Genomic DNA, 16,465 nt, shown 5'->3' with positions numbered 1-16,465 from the left:
TAAAATGAGATGTAACCAATTGTCTGTTTTGTGCATTTAAACTTGTGGGAATAATTGACATAATAATGCTTTCCGTCAAATGATGAGTGTTATAGTAATTTGGTATTATCATTTTAATCTTGAATTACGTCTTTTTCTTTTTTTTTTTTTCTGATATAAATTATACAAGCCACGAGATTTTTTTTTATTTTCACGATAACTAAAAAAGAATAACTCAATCACGAGCCAATTATAGATTTATTTATTATATTCATTTTTTATTTTTAAACATTTTTAAAATTCTTTTAAATGATAAAAATCAAGAATTATAATTTTTTTTTTTATTTATAACCACAAGAATTTACTTATTGTTTATTTACTTTCTCTCTTGTTATTTTAATTTTAATTTTATTATTAATTTTTTTTTTTTTTTTAGTATATGATCATACTTATTTTGTCAGGATGATTAAAAAAAATTTTGACATATTCTGAATGAATAAAAAAACAATAATTATTATTCCGGAATTCGATAAGAAAACTTGAATTTTTATTGAGTGAATATGTTCTTTATATGAGCGTCACAAATATCCTTGATAGGGGACAACAAAATTTATATTATATTTGGAATTTCAACGCAATTATTTGCACATATTTTTCATCATCAACAATACATATATATGATAATTTCACACTCTGTATTTAATAAATAAACATTGTTTTTTTTTTTTTGTAAAAAATCAAGAAGGAAAAAATCCAGTTTTTGTTTACAGTTTTAAATGATACGAGACCGACCTGTTTCTTGTTATACTAGAATTTAATTTGTACTAATTATATATGGCTAAAGTATAATTTTTATGCTTGCATTTTATCTATTTTTAATTTAAAAATAGGTATATGGATAGAGAGAAAGAGAATTTTTTAAATATCTACTGATGCATTAGGAGAAATTTTGAAATAATAAAATCTTGGAAATACGATTTGTATATTATTTCTCATTGAATAATGCTTGACCGACATTGAGAATTTTTTTGAAAATAATTTAAATTCATCTCTACTTGTCTGAGAAATTTTAAAAATTTATACCGATGCGTTTTTCTATGAGAAATTTTTATAAAAGATCGAAATCTCGAGAATACGAATTATGGTATGGTGGAATAACTAATGCTTGGCCTACGTTGGGAATTTTTTCGGAAAATAGTCTGAGCTTGTTACTATTTGTTAGACAAATTTGAAAAATATCGAATGATACGTTTTCTCTTGAGAATTTTTATAAAGTTGAAATGTCAAAAGTGAATAAAATAGTATATTTTTTAATTTTTTTTTCGACTCTTTTTTATAATTAATTGACACAATAACTTTAAAATAATAAAAATTGCAATTTGAAAGAGTAGTTAAAATGTCAAATTGGATACAGCTTGTTTCTGGTAATTACATTTGCCCTAGAAATTTTTTACAAACTCATTTTTACGATCTTTTGATTTATTTCAATTTCAGCCTCGTAAAATGACAACAAATCACATGAAAAAAGATAAAGAAACGACATGATAATTTTAATTTTATTATTTTCCGGTATGATTATAAACTAACAAAAAAATTGCAAATAAATAAATGAAAAAAAAAAAAAAATGTATTTATATACACTGCAATATTGTGAGGAAGTTGAGCTTGGACGAAACAAAGTGAGGAATTTGGCTCAAGGTCATCGAACTGCTAGCGAAGGTTGTGTCTCCAGTTGTTAAATTAAACCATAAATTATCAATATTGTCATAATTTAAAGAAAAAAAAAAGGTAATATTTAAACAGATATACTATTAAAATATTTTTTAATTACAATTTAATTTTGAAATAATTAGAAAAAAAAAAAAAATGAGAAATATTAGAATAATTAATTGATAAATTAACTAAAAAATTGATAAAAATTAAAAAATTCTCAGGTTTTTAAATTAACATGAGATAAATATATTTTTATATATTTTTTTAATTTGATAAAATTATGTTTAATGAGGATAAATATGTCAAATATTCAGGGACAACAAGGCATCATTTAAAAATCAAAAAGAAGACCAGATTAAAAAAAGAATTTCTCAACTTGATCTGGCGCCAGTTAATATGCTTTGACAAATAACACAGTTGGAGAAAAAATAAAAAAATAAATAAAAAAGTTAGAATTTAATAAATTCAAATATAAATTTGATGTAAATTGAATGATTTAATTCAAATTCAATGTCTTCCGTAGGTTTTACGGGGGTCAAAAAGGCGCCAAGAGTTCAAGGACTTGTAAAAAAAAATATAAATAAATATCTTCAGTTGAGTCAAGGTAACACAGCTTCATGCCTAATTTGCAAAAAATGTCCTTCTTATTATTAACATTAAATTATTATTTTTATGAATTTAAACAAAATAAGTTTTGTTGTTGATAATCAATGTGTTTCATCTCTAAATATCAACGAGGTCAATGGATGTATTAACACTTTTAAAAATTGCTCAATACTTTTAACAGTGATAAAATTCAGTGAAAGCTTGGCTAAAAAAAAACTAAAACAAAATTTTGATAAAAAAAAAAAGAAACAAATTTTAACTCTACTAATAGAATTTAAAAAAAATTTACAAAATAAAATTCATCAATTCAACTTGGCAATAAAATGAAGAATGAGTTGTTGAAAAAAGTGGAAAAAAAAAAAAAAATTCCAGTTGAATTTAATGACGTTTTGGTTAAACACAAACATGATGCTGGGCCATGACGTAGAAAGACGAAATATTTTCGCTGAAATTAGCAACGCTTAGATCTTGATAGATTGAGAAGATGATGGCAATGATGATGATGATGATGAGGAGAACTAAGGAGGATAATAATAAAAAAAAATATAAATATAAAGACTAACAAAAATCAAAAGAAGAAGAACATGAAAAAATGAAGAGAAAAAAAAAAAAAAAAAAAGGCAAGAAAAGAATAGTGATAATGAAATTCAAAATAGGATGCTTGAGAGCACAAACAACAACGTCATGAGTAGATGAGGAGCCGGAGGTAGGTCGATGCGTGATGGCAAAGCAAACCAGCCAGATACTTGGATCGTCTACTTGACAGAGTGGGAGAGGATTCCTAACTTGGGCCATCCGTACATAAAACCGTACCAACAACTAAGGACTCTTCAGTTAACGTTCAACTCTCCAATCGTATTATTCTTTATATAATAAATTTAAACACGATAATCAAGATCGATTACTAGCTAATAAAAGCTAAAAATAATAATTGATAAATAAAATTAAGGAAACCTTGAACAAGTGGTTTAAATATATTTTTAAAAAGTGCCAAAGTGAAGAAATAATTAATATTTATAATCTTGTGATTATTGATTGAATAATTGTGAAAATAAAAAAATTAATATATTATAAATTATCACCACAATGAAGAAGGAATTAAGAAGCATTTTGATGATGACAATTATGGTGTCAATATTGTCAATAATTTATGTTGATGGATCAGCAATTCCAATGTGGGAATTTTTATCAAGAGATGAAAAAGTAAGCTTCTATTATTATTTATTTATTTTTTTAATTATTTATTTTTCTTGATTCAATTTACCAAGGGTAAATACCATGCAACTAGTTTCCGTATTTTTATTTAATCTTAAAAAAAAATTGTCTATTATTACACTTTCTCTAAAAATAATAAATAAAAAATTTTTCTATTTATTTTTATTATCAGTCAATTATATATGTGAATTGCTTATTTTAATTTGAATCATTACTTTAATCATTGAGTGTATTATTTTATTATTTATAAACAATTTTGTAGTATTTTTTTTGCTACATATCAAGCATGATGTGTTTTTTTTTTCAAATAAGAAAGTCATGGTCACAAAGTAAAATTACATTCCATTAATAATAATAATTATTTCTAAATTTAGCAAAAGTGATACTAGACAAAAATGTTAATATATATTATCTAGTTTTTTTTTTTTTTTTTAATCATGAAGTTCAAGAACACTCTCTCTTACTTTTACCATTTAACCAGACCGAAACGAACAAACACTCGACCATGAAATTCCAGCCTTTCTCACTAATATGTTTTTCACTTTTTTTTCAATCAGAATTTTCTCGATTCATTCTAATTTATTTATCCAATCGAATCTTTAAATTTTTAATAAAAAACATATTCAGCTCAATGAAGAAAAAAAAAAAAGTAAAAACACTCATATTGTCATTTAAAAATTTGTTTCAATTATTTGGCAATCATATTAAATGTATTATGAAAATAAAAATAACAAACTAGTATTCATCATGTAATTGACAAATTGATGGTGTCTGTTTTTTTTTTTTTTTTGTTAAACGAATTGTGTAAGGGGAAAATAAAAATATGAGAATTGTTGCAATTGACGATACGCACGAGAGACATCGCAATGTGTGACATGCATTTGTAACCAATTGTTACAATTCAGACACTACGCGATAAACAAGTATTTTTGTCAATTTTTACATTCAAATTAAATACCCTGAATGAGAACAAGAATTATTTAAAAATACTGCCATCAATCACAAAAAAAAAATAAAGAAAATTGTCATTTGAAAAAAATTTATTTACAGTCAAGTTAACTGTTCATAATTTAATTGACTAACATAAATATAACTGTGTCAATGCAATTGATAAAATTTAAATCAAATTTAATGATTTCTAACTGTTTTGAATTTTTTTCTGTTCTAGATAAGTCATCTCTATCGGATATTCAGTAAACAGGTCACAACATTTTGTCATGATTCATCAAAACCAGATTGTAATAAAAATCTCATTATTTCTGGTCTACAACAACTAGCAAATATTGATGAAAATATGTTGGATCAATTGGATCCTTATCAACGTGATGCCAATGAAATGAGTATGTTTATATTATTATTAAAAAAATATAATTTTATTTAATTGAATTTTTTATAAATTTATTTTTATTACAGTCTGGCGTGCTCTTGTTGGAAATGATAAATTTGCAAATCGAGTCAGTCATGATTCTGATTCCTACTACACAACTGATGCTGATCCACTGGGTATTTATTTATTTTAATTAAATAATTAAATTCTTAGTAACCAGTTATTTGATATTTCAAGTGTTTTTTTTTTTTTTTATATTGAAAACAAAGTCATGACTCGCAAACGAGGTCAATTGTCGAGTCTGCGATTTTTTCAATATGATATTTGGCTTTCACATTTTCTCTGTGTCCCATATGTATATGATACTTAAAAATCTCTAAATAAAAATAATCTATTGATATACTAATGTATGAAAAATAATTTTTATAAAATTATAGCAACAAGTGGAAGTGATTACAATGGACTTGGTGAAGAATCAGCACCAGGCAATGACTACATTAGACCTTCAAGTAATGATGGTCCATATTTAGTTGGACCAATGGTAATACGAGTTTATCCTGATGGTCGTCCTGTTCCAGAAGATCATCAACATTCATTACCAAAAGACGAAGATCTTGATGATTTAAAATTTCCTCGCATACCGTCAATCAAGGAAATTCAATCATCCAAGGACAGAATAACATCGACATTTTTATTTAAAAAAAATTATGATTTACCAAAGAAAAATGTTTTAAAAAAAAATAATGATCAGTGGCTATTTACCACGAGACCACAAATAATTAATTATCAACAAACAAATGGATATATTCGTGATAGAAGGTTTATCATACCTTTTCATTATTTCAAGTAAGAAAAAGCTCTCTCAATAATTTTGTAAGATAGTTTGTTTTTTTTTAATTTTTTTTTGAGATAAAGAATCGTAAAAATTTGACGATTGGTCGATGATGATGATGGTGAAAAATATTTTAATAATTGTCGATTTGTCGACCATGAAAAATATTATTATATATATCAAAGTAGAATTAATAATCGCTCATTTTTTAATTTATTTAAATCTTCACTACGTATATATATTTTCACAAATTTATATATATTTTTTTATTATAATTATTACCATACTTTGTAAATATTTTCATTTATCATTTTTATATATATCTATATATTTTTAATTAATTTTATTTATAATAAATTGCGAGTAATGTGTGTGTGATAAATAAACTGGTATAAATCATTTTTAAATTATCAATTTTAAGAAAAAATTTTCATCAAAGAATTGTTTCAATGGAATAAAAATGTAATTTTTTTTTTTTAATTTTATGTACTTGATAATGTCAAGAGAAAAAAAAACAATTAAGGACAAATTATTTTTGTGATAACTGATAAATTAACTAACAAAAAAAAAAAATAAATAATGTGTGAATGTATATAATCACATTGTTTTTCGTATGTCATATTGATAATACAAGATAATAAATAAATAAACTAATAAATGAATATCATGGAGTTTTAAATATATAAATGCAATTGTAATTTATATCAATACAATTATTAATTAAATAAAATCCTACCTTTTTAATGGACGTTTATCATCTTCCCACGCTGGTCATCAAAAAGCTTCAACGTTCATGATGATTCTCTCTGATCAGCAATGCCATGTAGTGATTCATGATGATTTTATTTGATCAGCACTACAGGTTCAATGATTACACACAACACGAAACAATTATCACTTTTACACCACCATAATCAACAATATTAGCATGTTTATCATTGATAAATTTGATGGCAACTGTAATAAAAAAATATTAAATTATTATTTTGTAAATTTGAGACAGTTATTTACTTTTAAAAAATAAAATAAATTAACTCACTGTACTCAACAATGATTTTGGCTCCAATTTAGTCATTTTTTTTTGTTCCAGTTTTAATAATTGTGTTGGATGAATGACATTAACACATTAGACATTTCATCCAGACCCCTTGTTATCTGTAAACATTAAAAATATTAAATAAACATTGACTCATGTATATTCTTCAAACTGGAGTAATTATTAACAACAAAAAAAGAGTAAATGATAGTAAAATTATTGAATTTATGGTACATAAATAAATAACTAATAATTAAACAAATAAATAATAAATAAATAAACAGTAAAAAAATTGAGACTCAAAGTAAAAATAAATGGATATACTAAATACCGACAATAAAAACTGACAAAGTCTACAATTGTTGTTGAAATATTTTCCTAATTTTTTGATTGTTTATTAATAAAAAAATAATTAATATAAAACAAAGATGCTACAACAATGCCATAAATAACAAATATTTATAAATAAATTGATAAATTCATTGTCTCTGTAAAAAACGACAGCCAACTTTAAATAATTAATTTTAACTTGCCTCAATTATTGAAAAAAACTACTTAGCTATGTTTGTTTATACATTGTATAATTAATAACAATGAAATAACATGAGATTTACATACCATTTGTCCATTATTCAACAAATTAATATTGTCTTTTGTCAGCTCCAACGCCATTGACATGTCCATTGATTTTTGACAAAATTTACAAAAGTCAACAACAATTTATAACACAATGTGTTTATAAAAATTTAATTGATTGATTTAACAACAATTTATAGTTGTTTAACAATTATTATTGCTACTGTTCACTTTAGCAAAGGCGCGGCAATTTTTTTTAAGAAAAATTCGTCGCACCATAGCTGTCTATAATTTTGTTGATAAGTAGAAATTTATAATTATCGATAAGTTTTTCAGCGGCCATTTTGATGACCTAACTTTACCAGCTTCTACCCTCTCTTTTTTTTTTCTTTCCTTCTCTCTCTTTGTCTCAGTGCCTCAGAGATACTTCCCGCCAATTCAGTCTGTTGATTTTTTTTTTTCTCTTCATCTGCTTCATCTGTTATTTCACAACAGTGGCCAAAACAGGTTTCAACCCGTTTGTCATCCATAACAAGACCTTGTTTTTATTTAAACACAAAGAATATTTGAATAAGTCGACATAACATTCGTGAATGTCTAAATTATTTATCAATAATTATCGAGGATCAAACAATGCCCATCGCAGAGAAGCGTCAAAAATTAACAAGTGAATCTACTGTTTCTGATATTTCCCAGTCTCTTGGTGAGTTACATTACATTTAATTAATTTACAAACACATAATTACATTTATTTATTAATTAAATACTTGAAAAAATTAAAATAAATTAATACAAACATATCACAAATAATCCAAACAAATTTAACCCTAAAATTTTATCTTTTGTCGAATAAAAAAAAAACATAATATTCATTTATTAATTATTTAATATTTTTCTTTTGTAGTATCATTGGCAGACAGTGTCAAGTCAATTGGTGAAACACACAAAACATTTTTGTTAATTAACAAATTTGTTGTTTCATATCTTCAAGGAATAAAAAAAGATACTCAACAGCTCAACTTGGATCCAACCCTTGAACAATAAAACACCAGGTAATATTTATTTTTTTTTCTTTTCATAATTAATTTTATTTTAATAATTAATTTTGTAGTCAATACAAATAGAACAAAAAAAAAAAGAAAAGCATCAAAATAGTATTTTTAATAATTTTAATATAATTTATAACAACGAAATTTATAATCAATTATTCTAATTATTAATACGAAAAAAACAAATGAAATTTATTTACTTTTATTTTTGGTGATTTGTAATAAATTATTACATAATAATAAATTTTTGGTTTTTTGATTAGTTTGATAAATATTTTTTAAAATTTAATTAAGTACATGTTAATTAGATCCAAAAATTTAAAACAAAATAATAATACTAAATTTTGATGACGCATGTTTGCGTTATTAAAACCAAAAAAAAAAATTAATTAATTTAACGAGAGATAAATACTTGCAACAACAAAAAAACCAGTCTTTTTTTCTATTTTTTTTTTTTGTGTAGAAGTAGTAAAATAAAATATGATAGTAGAGGTTTTATTGAGGTTCATCTTTGTGTCTTCTTCGAGGATCATTTGGTGGTACTATTAAAACAGGACGGTTTACTTTTGGCGATGCTTGTCCAGCATTGTCATCATCGTCGTCCCTCATTCCCCAATCTATTAGATGGTATTTTATTGGTTCACATCTGTTTTAATAATCAAAAAAATATATCAATAAAATTCTTTTTATATTTTAATAAGCAGTTAAATTATTATAATTAAATGTTAGATATATTTTATCACCAGTGTTAATAGTACAAGTAAAGTCAAGCAAGGTTATTAATTATCATGCAATAGTAAAAAGCAAAACAATAAAAATAGACATTCCAATTTGAATAAAAAGTACTAAATAAAGTTTCTCAGCATGCTAGGTTTTGTAAATATATTTTCAAGTAATCTCACCACCACCACCACCACCAACCCCATCACTAATAATTTAATTAAAAATCAATCCATCAAAACCACACCTGCATGAATTTTTGTCAAAGTAATCACCAGTACTACACATTTCAACATTTCTGCATGAACAAGTACAATTACTTGGATCCCAAATTTTAACATAATTACTTTGTTTACATTTAATTTCTTCTTCGATACTTTTACACTCACATCTGCATTCATCTTTCAAATAAACTTGACTAGGTTTACAATCCTAAAAAAAACCAACAACAAATAAAATTAAAATAACATTAAAAATTACTTTTTTTAAATATAAATATATTAATAATAGTATTATTAAAAAATAACCTTTTCTTTTACGATACAAGCACATGAACAATTTAAATGTACTTCCAGTGGCATTATTTGTTTTTCATGCCATACAATAACATCACCAATTCCAAATTTAGTTACTGTTACCTAAAAAATAAAATAATAAGCAATAAGTTTATGAATATTTTATTGTTGAATTAAATTACAAAGAAACGTATATTTACTTCGTAATTAACTAGCTCGGTTGCTTCTGGTTGGCAAGATGTTAATGGATGACTACAACATCCACCACATCTGTTGACTCGTGTGCATGATGGATAATAACTTAAAGATGGATCATACTCATCAACTACAAATGATACAGTTTTTGGTTCTGGCAAACATCTTGCTGGAATTGGACGCACCGCTCTACTTGATCTTTGACCAGATCGATCTTGAAATGAATAAATCAATCATATTAATTATTTATTTACTATTTTCTTTTTTCAGTTAAAAATGCCAGATAAAAAATTAGACGCAATTAATTTTGCTAATGATTTTTTTACTCTGATCAATTGCTCAACAACAGAGTTGAAAAATTATTTGGCTAAAGATGTGGTACTTGATTGGTTTGGTGAAACAATCAGTGGTCGTTGTAATGTTGCTGAATTTATTATGTATCAAGTAAAAAATTCACGACATATTTTTAAAGAAATATTACCAACTGATACAATTGGCTATCGAAAAAGTCCATCACTAAGGTAAATTTATATTTAAATTTATGTTTATTTTGTATTGTGATTGTCAATTTGAAATATCAAATATATTTATCATTTATAGAAGAAAATATACATCAGTTGGTGGTGGACTAAATGAAATAAATGATACAATTGATGATTCAAATATTCCATACAAACGCAAATGTTATTCTGATGTATATTTAAAAATGAATGAAGACAACAATAATCAATGGAATGATTCAGTTGATATTGTTGAAGAAGAAGAAACTGATTTAGATAATCAAGAAAAAATGGAAGTAACTGAAAATTATATAAGCAACGAGTTAGATTTTAAAAAATTAGCAATTGATAACTTCAGTACACCACTAAGAGTTCCAAATACAAATACTGCTGATGATAATGGGTATGTTTTGCATGATGTTGCTTTAAATTCAAAAATTGCTTCACAATTAAAACAAACAAATATCAATGATATTGAAAAATTTATTGATAAATTAACAATCAAAAATAATACATTGAATGATAATAATGTTATTTCAATTGCAAATAATAATAATCAACCAATTAAATATATTGAGGCATATGGTGCAATTGAAATTTCAAGATATTATCATACTGAACAAGTGAGAAAAGATATTCGTAGACGTCATTGTAAATTACAAATTGCATATTCGGTTGGTGAAAATAATGATAATGATGCGAAATATGATCGATACGAGAAAGACAATGTTAAAGTCGTTGCTAATTCGGATATTGACTTTAACTACATCATTCACTTGTTGATATACAGCCCAAATACCAAGTGCCGATTAAATCTTTCAAATGAATTTGAAGGAAAAGAATTTCTCGAGTAATTAATATTCATAAAAAAATATTTTCTTTATCTAGTTTCAAACAGCCCAATTCATTGTAGAATTTTTTTTGCTGTGATAAACTAGTCATTACTCGTCGTTATCATGTAATTATTACTCTTATTACCAACTCGTTAAATAATAATAATTTTTTCTTTTTGTTTCTCTAATAAATACGAGTTTAGTGTCACTTGAAAATAAAGTGAATATATATTTTTTTATGATTTAAAAGTGAAGATTACTTTGAGGTGTAATAGTTGATAAATATTTCTACCTTGTGTCTGATAGTGCTATGCATTTATCAAAATAATAATAAAAAGACAATTGCAAAAATACAAATATTCGTGTTGTCATTGACGTTGACAATTTTCTCAGTAATAATATGAAATATTTAACAATATCGTAAAATTTTCAATTATCATTTTTCATGAATTTATTTGTCGTCAACATTGGCTCGTATTGATAAGGATATTTATGCGACTTACTCATTATAGTTGAATCCACCTCGTCTTCTGGTACTCCATCTATCATATTTAAAAATTGATCAACTGTTTCCAATTTATCAATTTTTTTTGCCAACGCTATTGATTTCTGTTGGAAATAAAAAAATAAAATTATTTAAACAGTCAGATTAGATAATAATAAATGATTCAATGTATTTTTAATCTAATCAATTTAAATTGAGCGCGATAGGGACACGCCTGAATATGACTTTACTCTTTTCAAAATGAAAAAAAAAAATATATATAGAGCATCTAGTAGTTGTTGGCGTTGATTTGAACTCATTTTTTTTGTTGATATAAAAATGATAGTAAAACAACATTGAGTAATTATAAAGATATCACAATTAAATATTTACAAAATTTAAAAAACCACTTCAAGCTTCTAAACAAATATTTGTTTAAACAGAAAAATGTGTCGTTAAAGGTTTACGAAATATATTTGAAGTGGTATAAACCTCGTTCACCTTGCTCATGATGTGACATTATACTTGTATTTCAAAATGTTTTTTATCGAGCATCTTTGGGGGGTTAATGGTATCTTTTCATGACTCAAATATGCTGATGACTGTGAAACACCTGTATGACTAATATTTTTAAATTATACACTAGCGACAGTCAAGACAAGAATTTCACAATTATTCATATAATTATTATAATAATCTCAAGTGCAGTTAAACGTTTTAAACATTTTTTAAAATTTTTTTATTTTATAAATTAAGTTGAGCGGTAAATACTTGATGCTGTATAAAATTTTTAAAACATTTCGAATAGTATACACCTTTTTTTTTTTTTTTTCGTCTTTTATTTGATGAATTTTCCCATCAAGATAAAAAAAAATACTATCAAGGTTAAATTTAGGACATAATTTCAATATTTTTATGATAAACATGTACATTGCTCTAATTAACATGTAGTATATAAAAAAACTGTAGAAATATTTATATTTAATTATTTTTTTTCCTTCAAAATATAAGTACAAAAATTTCACGATAACAATTTTCTCGACCTTCAGCATGATAAATAAACGTATTTCTTATCACAACAAATATTGACTTTAAAAATAATTTTAATTGTTTTTTTATTATGATGAATGTTTAAAAATTTTATTGAATAATATCGAGTAGTATTACATTTTGCGATTAATTTTATACTAAATGTTCATTGTAATTTTCAAATTGGTGGGTTGTTATTGGGCATGATAAAATTGATAGATAAAAATCGAGTGATTAATATATAATTATATTAAAATTCAAGTACATGTTTATTAAATTCATGACTCAGTATAAACAATTAACATGTTTTTTTATTTTTTATTTTAATTCTCAGCTGTTTAAAATTGTGTTTTTTTAAAAAATACATGTGTTGCATCGATAAGATAAATTATAAGTAAATAAATTGATTATAATCTGCGTCATTTTACTGGAAGGCATCCAAAGTATTTAAGTCGTTTATATTTATACGGTACTTGAAGAATATTCAATTTATTTAAAATTAATATTTCTGGGAATATTGTCCTCAATTGACGTAATTTTTTTTTATTTTATTCATTAATATTTTAATTTTTTTTTTAATTACATGTAATATAATTAATATTAATTGTAAATTTTACTATTCATAAATTCTTTCGTTGATATTAATTTTCATTTGAAACTACGCGGATCTATTTTTTTATTTATTTTCTAAATATTTGTTTTAATGATTTTAAAAACAATGTTTTTGACAAATATTAGTTTTTCCAACATTGTTTCATCAAGGTTTTGTTATTATATATGTCGTCTGAGAAAAATAAAAAATGATTTATTAATGTGAAAAAGTTTCGACCATAAACGTTATAAATAATTGACAGACATGAATAACATTTCATCTAGTTTTAAAAATTAAAATCCTAGAAAAATATTAACAAGTGGGTGTTGCCTTTGATTTTAAAATTCCATTATGATAATAAATACGTGGTTAAACCAGAAAAAAAAATAAAATAACAAGCTACTGTTGACATAAATATTTATGAAAATATTTTTCTGTTTATTTAATTTTTTAAATAACAAAAAAATTTAACGACAACATAATCTATCAATGAAAATATAAAAATAAAAATAATAACATATAACTGTTGACATAAATATTTGTAAAAATATTTTTCTATGTTTTTTAAATATTCATATTTTTAAATAACAAAAAAATTCAACAACAATCTATCAATGAAAATAAAACAAATGATAATTATTTATCATTATTTATTCAATTGTATATTTTTAAAAAATTTAAATATTTCTACCTGTCGAATTTATAAAACTCAATTACGAATGAAAAATAATAATTTATATTTTGCAATAACGTTGTCATCCAACTACCGGTATAATAAAGCCACGTTTTATCCTCGACATTATTATGTTTTGGTTGTCGAGGTCAACTGGACCTGTCGACGTCAAAAAAAAATAAAAAAATAAAAAAACCGCTGAAAGACTGACAAGTAGTAAGGCTAATCAACCGAATAAAAATCGAACTCGCAACACTGAATATCATTTTAATAAATAATATTAATTATAATACTAATTGCTCGTTGCAAATCAAGGACAAATTAATTTTTCAAACGAATTAAAATGATAAATTTATCAAATTAATTGATGATTAATTTTTGGTTTTTTAATTCAATTTTAATTATGCTAAGCAACTATAGAAAACAGGTGTTTGTTGCATAAAAATCGTGAGGTATATTTAAATAATATTGTCGAGTTGACCTTTATTATTTTTATGTAATAATAATCGTCATCATTAACATACAATTTACTAGTTTATACACTGAAAATTATTATCGAAATTTTACAAAAAAAAAAAATCATATTTCATTATTTTAATTACCGCTAATTTAGTAGGTTCATGTTGATTATTATATTGACTATTTGATGATGATGCTGATGATGATCCTGGATAAAAAAATCCATCAGCTTTGTAGTATCTATTTGTATTGCTTCTATATTGACCTGTCACTACGCCGCAAATAACAAGTACAATTAAAATTTGCATGTTTATTTTTTGTATTTTATTAATATTTAACTTTCACTTTTGTAAATTTTTTTTTAAAACTTTTAAATATGTTCTTCTAAATGTCTATTTTTTTTCCTTTAAATTTCAAATGATTATTTAACTTTTTTAAAATGATAAATTAACTATTTCTATTTGAGTATTGTTTTTCGTTGAAAAATTATGAATATTAAATAATAATTGTTTTAAAAAATAAATAATTAATTGAAGAATTTATTTTTTTACGTTTTGTCACAAGCGCTCGCACGACTGCTTGTGAATAAAATTGTGAATGCCGTTTTGATCACCACAGAAGTCCATGATTCTGTGACTTACATGTGTGCTGTTATATTATGTACTTGCTATACTTTGTGTAAAAGAAATAATTTGCGCAGGCGCATACGTACAAACGCATTTGTTAAATAATAAATTTAAAAAAAAAATAATTATAATATCATGCAGTTTTAGCTTTGATTTATTATAATAAAAATAATTTTTATCGCAATTGTACTTTCATAAATTATAATCTCTTTCGTGTTCTTACTTCTCATTAGTTGTTCTTACTTAATATCTAGACATACTTAATATCTGTATACTTACTAAAACAAATAGAGTTATTAAAATTGTTAGCATGGCCCCTTTTATTCTTCCATTTCTACTATTAACAAAAGCTTCATCATATTTATATTAACCAACAGGTAAAAAATTGTTTTATAACTTTCTAAATAATACAAATAGAACATACGTCTGCAAAGATTTCTTATCACTAAAAAATCAAAAATTAAACAGATGAAAAAGATTATCATTTTACATTTTGATGAATTTTTTTACTTTTTAATATTTTAAAAATTAAACAAATGAAAAAGATAATCATTTTACATTTTGATAAGTTTTTTACTTTTTAATATTTTAAAAATTTTAAATGATAAAATAATATTCATGATTTTTTCGAATTTAAATAAAGTACACAAGTATTTTTTTTTCTTATGAATATAAAAATATTTTAAGTATAAATTTCGAAATATATATACAAAAAGAAAAAAAAAAAAATGATAAACAAATTTATTTTAAAATTTCATTACATTTTTTTTTTTTATTTTAGCAAGCAACTGGCTGATGCGTTGTTGATTTTTTTTGTTGGCAATTTTTGTATATTTGCAGAGGTATTTGATACAATTTATATAAATTTTTAATCAAAAGAACATTCACAAGTACTTGGGTTCCAAGTTTTACCTTCAGAAATATTTTCGCCACATTTATCTTCATCTTGCCAATTTTTACAAAAACACTTACATCTCATTGGATCATAACTTTGTCTCTGCGTACAATCCTAAAATAAATATATTCATTAAAATAAATATCAAAATTTTTATATAAAAATAATAAATACCTTTTCTTTTATTGTACAAGCACATTTACACTTTGTATCTATCTCAACAGGTATGATATAATTACCCTGAAAAACTATTTTACTGTTTTCATTTTCTTTTATTTCGTGCTTGAATACCATGACCTTAAAAATAAATAAACAATATTTATAATTAATTGAATATTTATATTTTATTAACACACAATTTAATAAAATTTATACCTCAAAATTAGTGATACTTGATTGCAATGATTGACAAGATAACAATGGAGAATTACAACAACCTCCACATTTTTTAACTCGTGTGCAACTTGGCTGGTAGATTATATTTGGATCATTTAAATTAAATTCATCACTGTGAAAATGTATTGTTTGTAATTCTGGTTCACATAAAGCTGGTACTGGTTTTATCACGTTGACAGATTTTTTACTTTTTGCCATGATAATTTCTCTCAAAG

At 24.0% G+C, this 16,465-nt stretch overlaps 3 protein-coding genes and 1 long non-coding RNA gene across 6 annotated transcripts in view; 2 read left to right on the top strand and 2 right to left on the bottom strand.

The window, feature by feature from the left end:
- LOC122848503 overlaps nucleotides 1-6,817 on the bottom strand; it is a 31,493-nt gene extending 24,676 nt beyond the window's left edge. Inside the window, exons 1-2 of the long non-coding RNA XR_006373462.1 lie at nucleotides 6,712-6,817; nucleotides 6,409-6,629 (exon numbers count right to left, since the gene is read on the bottom strand). This is a non-coding gene — a long non-coding RNA (uncharacterized LOC122848503). The remainder of the gene's footprint in view (nucleotides 1-6,408; nucleotides 6,630-6,711) is intronic.
- On the top strand, nucleotides 3,110-5,819 carry LOC122848502 (rhythmically expressed gene 5 protein). Its single transcript, XM_044146597.1, has 4 exons — nucleotides 3,110-3,501; nucleotides 4,682-4,853; nucleotides 4,927-5,016; nucleotides 5,278-5,819. Exons 1-4 carry the CDS (start codon nucleotides 3,385-3,387, stop codon nucleotides 5,688-5,690), a joined length of 792 nt encoding a protein of 263 aa, XP_044002532.1. The 5' UTR covers nucleotides 3,110-3,384; the 3' UTR covers nucleotides 5,691-5,819.
- A 935-nt stretch (nucleotides 6,818-7,752) lies between the features above and the next one.
- LOC122848497 lies at nucleotides 7,753-11,351 on the top strand. The gene is made up of 4 exons (XM_044146589.1): nucleotides 7,753-7,987; nucleotides 8,189-8,336; nucleotides 10,034-10,284; nucleotides 10,364-11,351. The coding sequence occupies exons 3-4, from the start codon at nucleotides 10,040-10,042 to the stop codon at nucleotides 11,115-11,117; spliced, it is 999 nt and encodes a 332-aa protein (XP_044002524.1). The 5' UTR covers nucleotides 7,753-7,987; nucleotides 8,189-8,336; nucleotides 10,034-10,039; the 3' UTR covers nucleotides 11,118-11,351.
- On the bottom strand, nucleotides 8,637-14,968 carry LOC122848498 (vascular endothelial growth factor A). Of its 3 annotated transcripts, none has more exons than XM_044146590.1 (6): nucleotides 14,477-14,968; nucleotides 11,600-11,705; nucleotides 9,769-9,977; nucleotides 9,581-9,691; nucleotides 9,301-9,485; nucleotides 8,637-8,979 (listed from the first exon to the last, which is right to left on the bottom strand). In XM_044146590.1, the coding sequence occupies exons 1-6, from the start codon at nucleotides 14,639-14,641 to the stop codon at nucleotides 8,829-8,831; spliced, it is 927 nt and encodes a 308-aa protein (XP_044002525.1). In that variant the 5' UTR covers nucleotides 14,642-14,968; the 3' UTR covers nucleotides 8,637-8,828. The 3 variants fall into 3 exon arrangements, with proteins under 3 accessions (XP_044002525.1, XP_044002528.1, XP_044002527.1); XM_044146593.1 differs by lacking the exon at nucleotides 14,477-14,968 and adding an exon at nucleotides 12,082-12,222; XM_044146592.1 differs by having other exon boundaries at nucleotides 8,873-8,979; nucleotides 9,236-9,485; nucleotides 14,477-14,952.
- Nucleotides 14,969-16,465: the final 1,497 nt, after the last annotated feature.

The sequence above is a fragment of the Aphidius gifuensis genome, linkage group LG2 (assembly GCF_014905175.1).
Source record: "Aphidius gifuensis isolate YNYX2018 linkage group LG2, ASM1490517v1, whole genome shotgun sequence".
Classification (NCBI taxonomy): Eukaryota; Metazoa; Arthropoda; class Insecta; order Hymenoptera; family Braconidae; genus Aphidius; species Aphidius gifuensis.
This window is presented reverse-complemented; position numbering and strand designations above follow the sequence as displayed.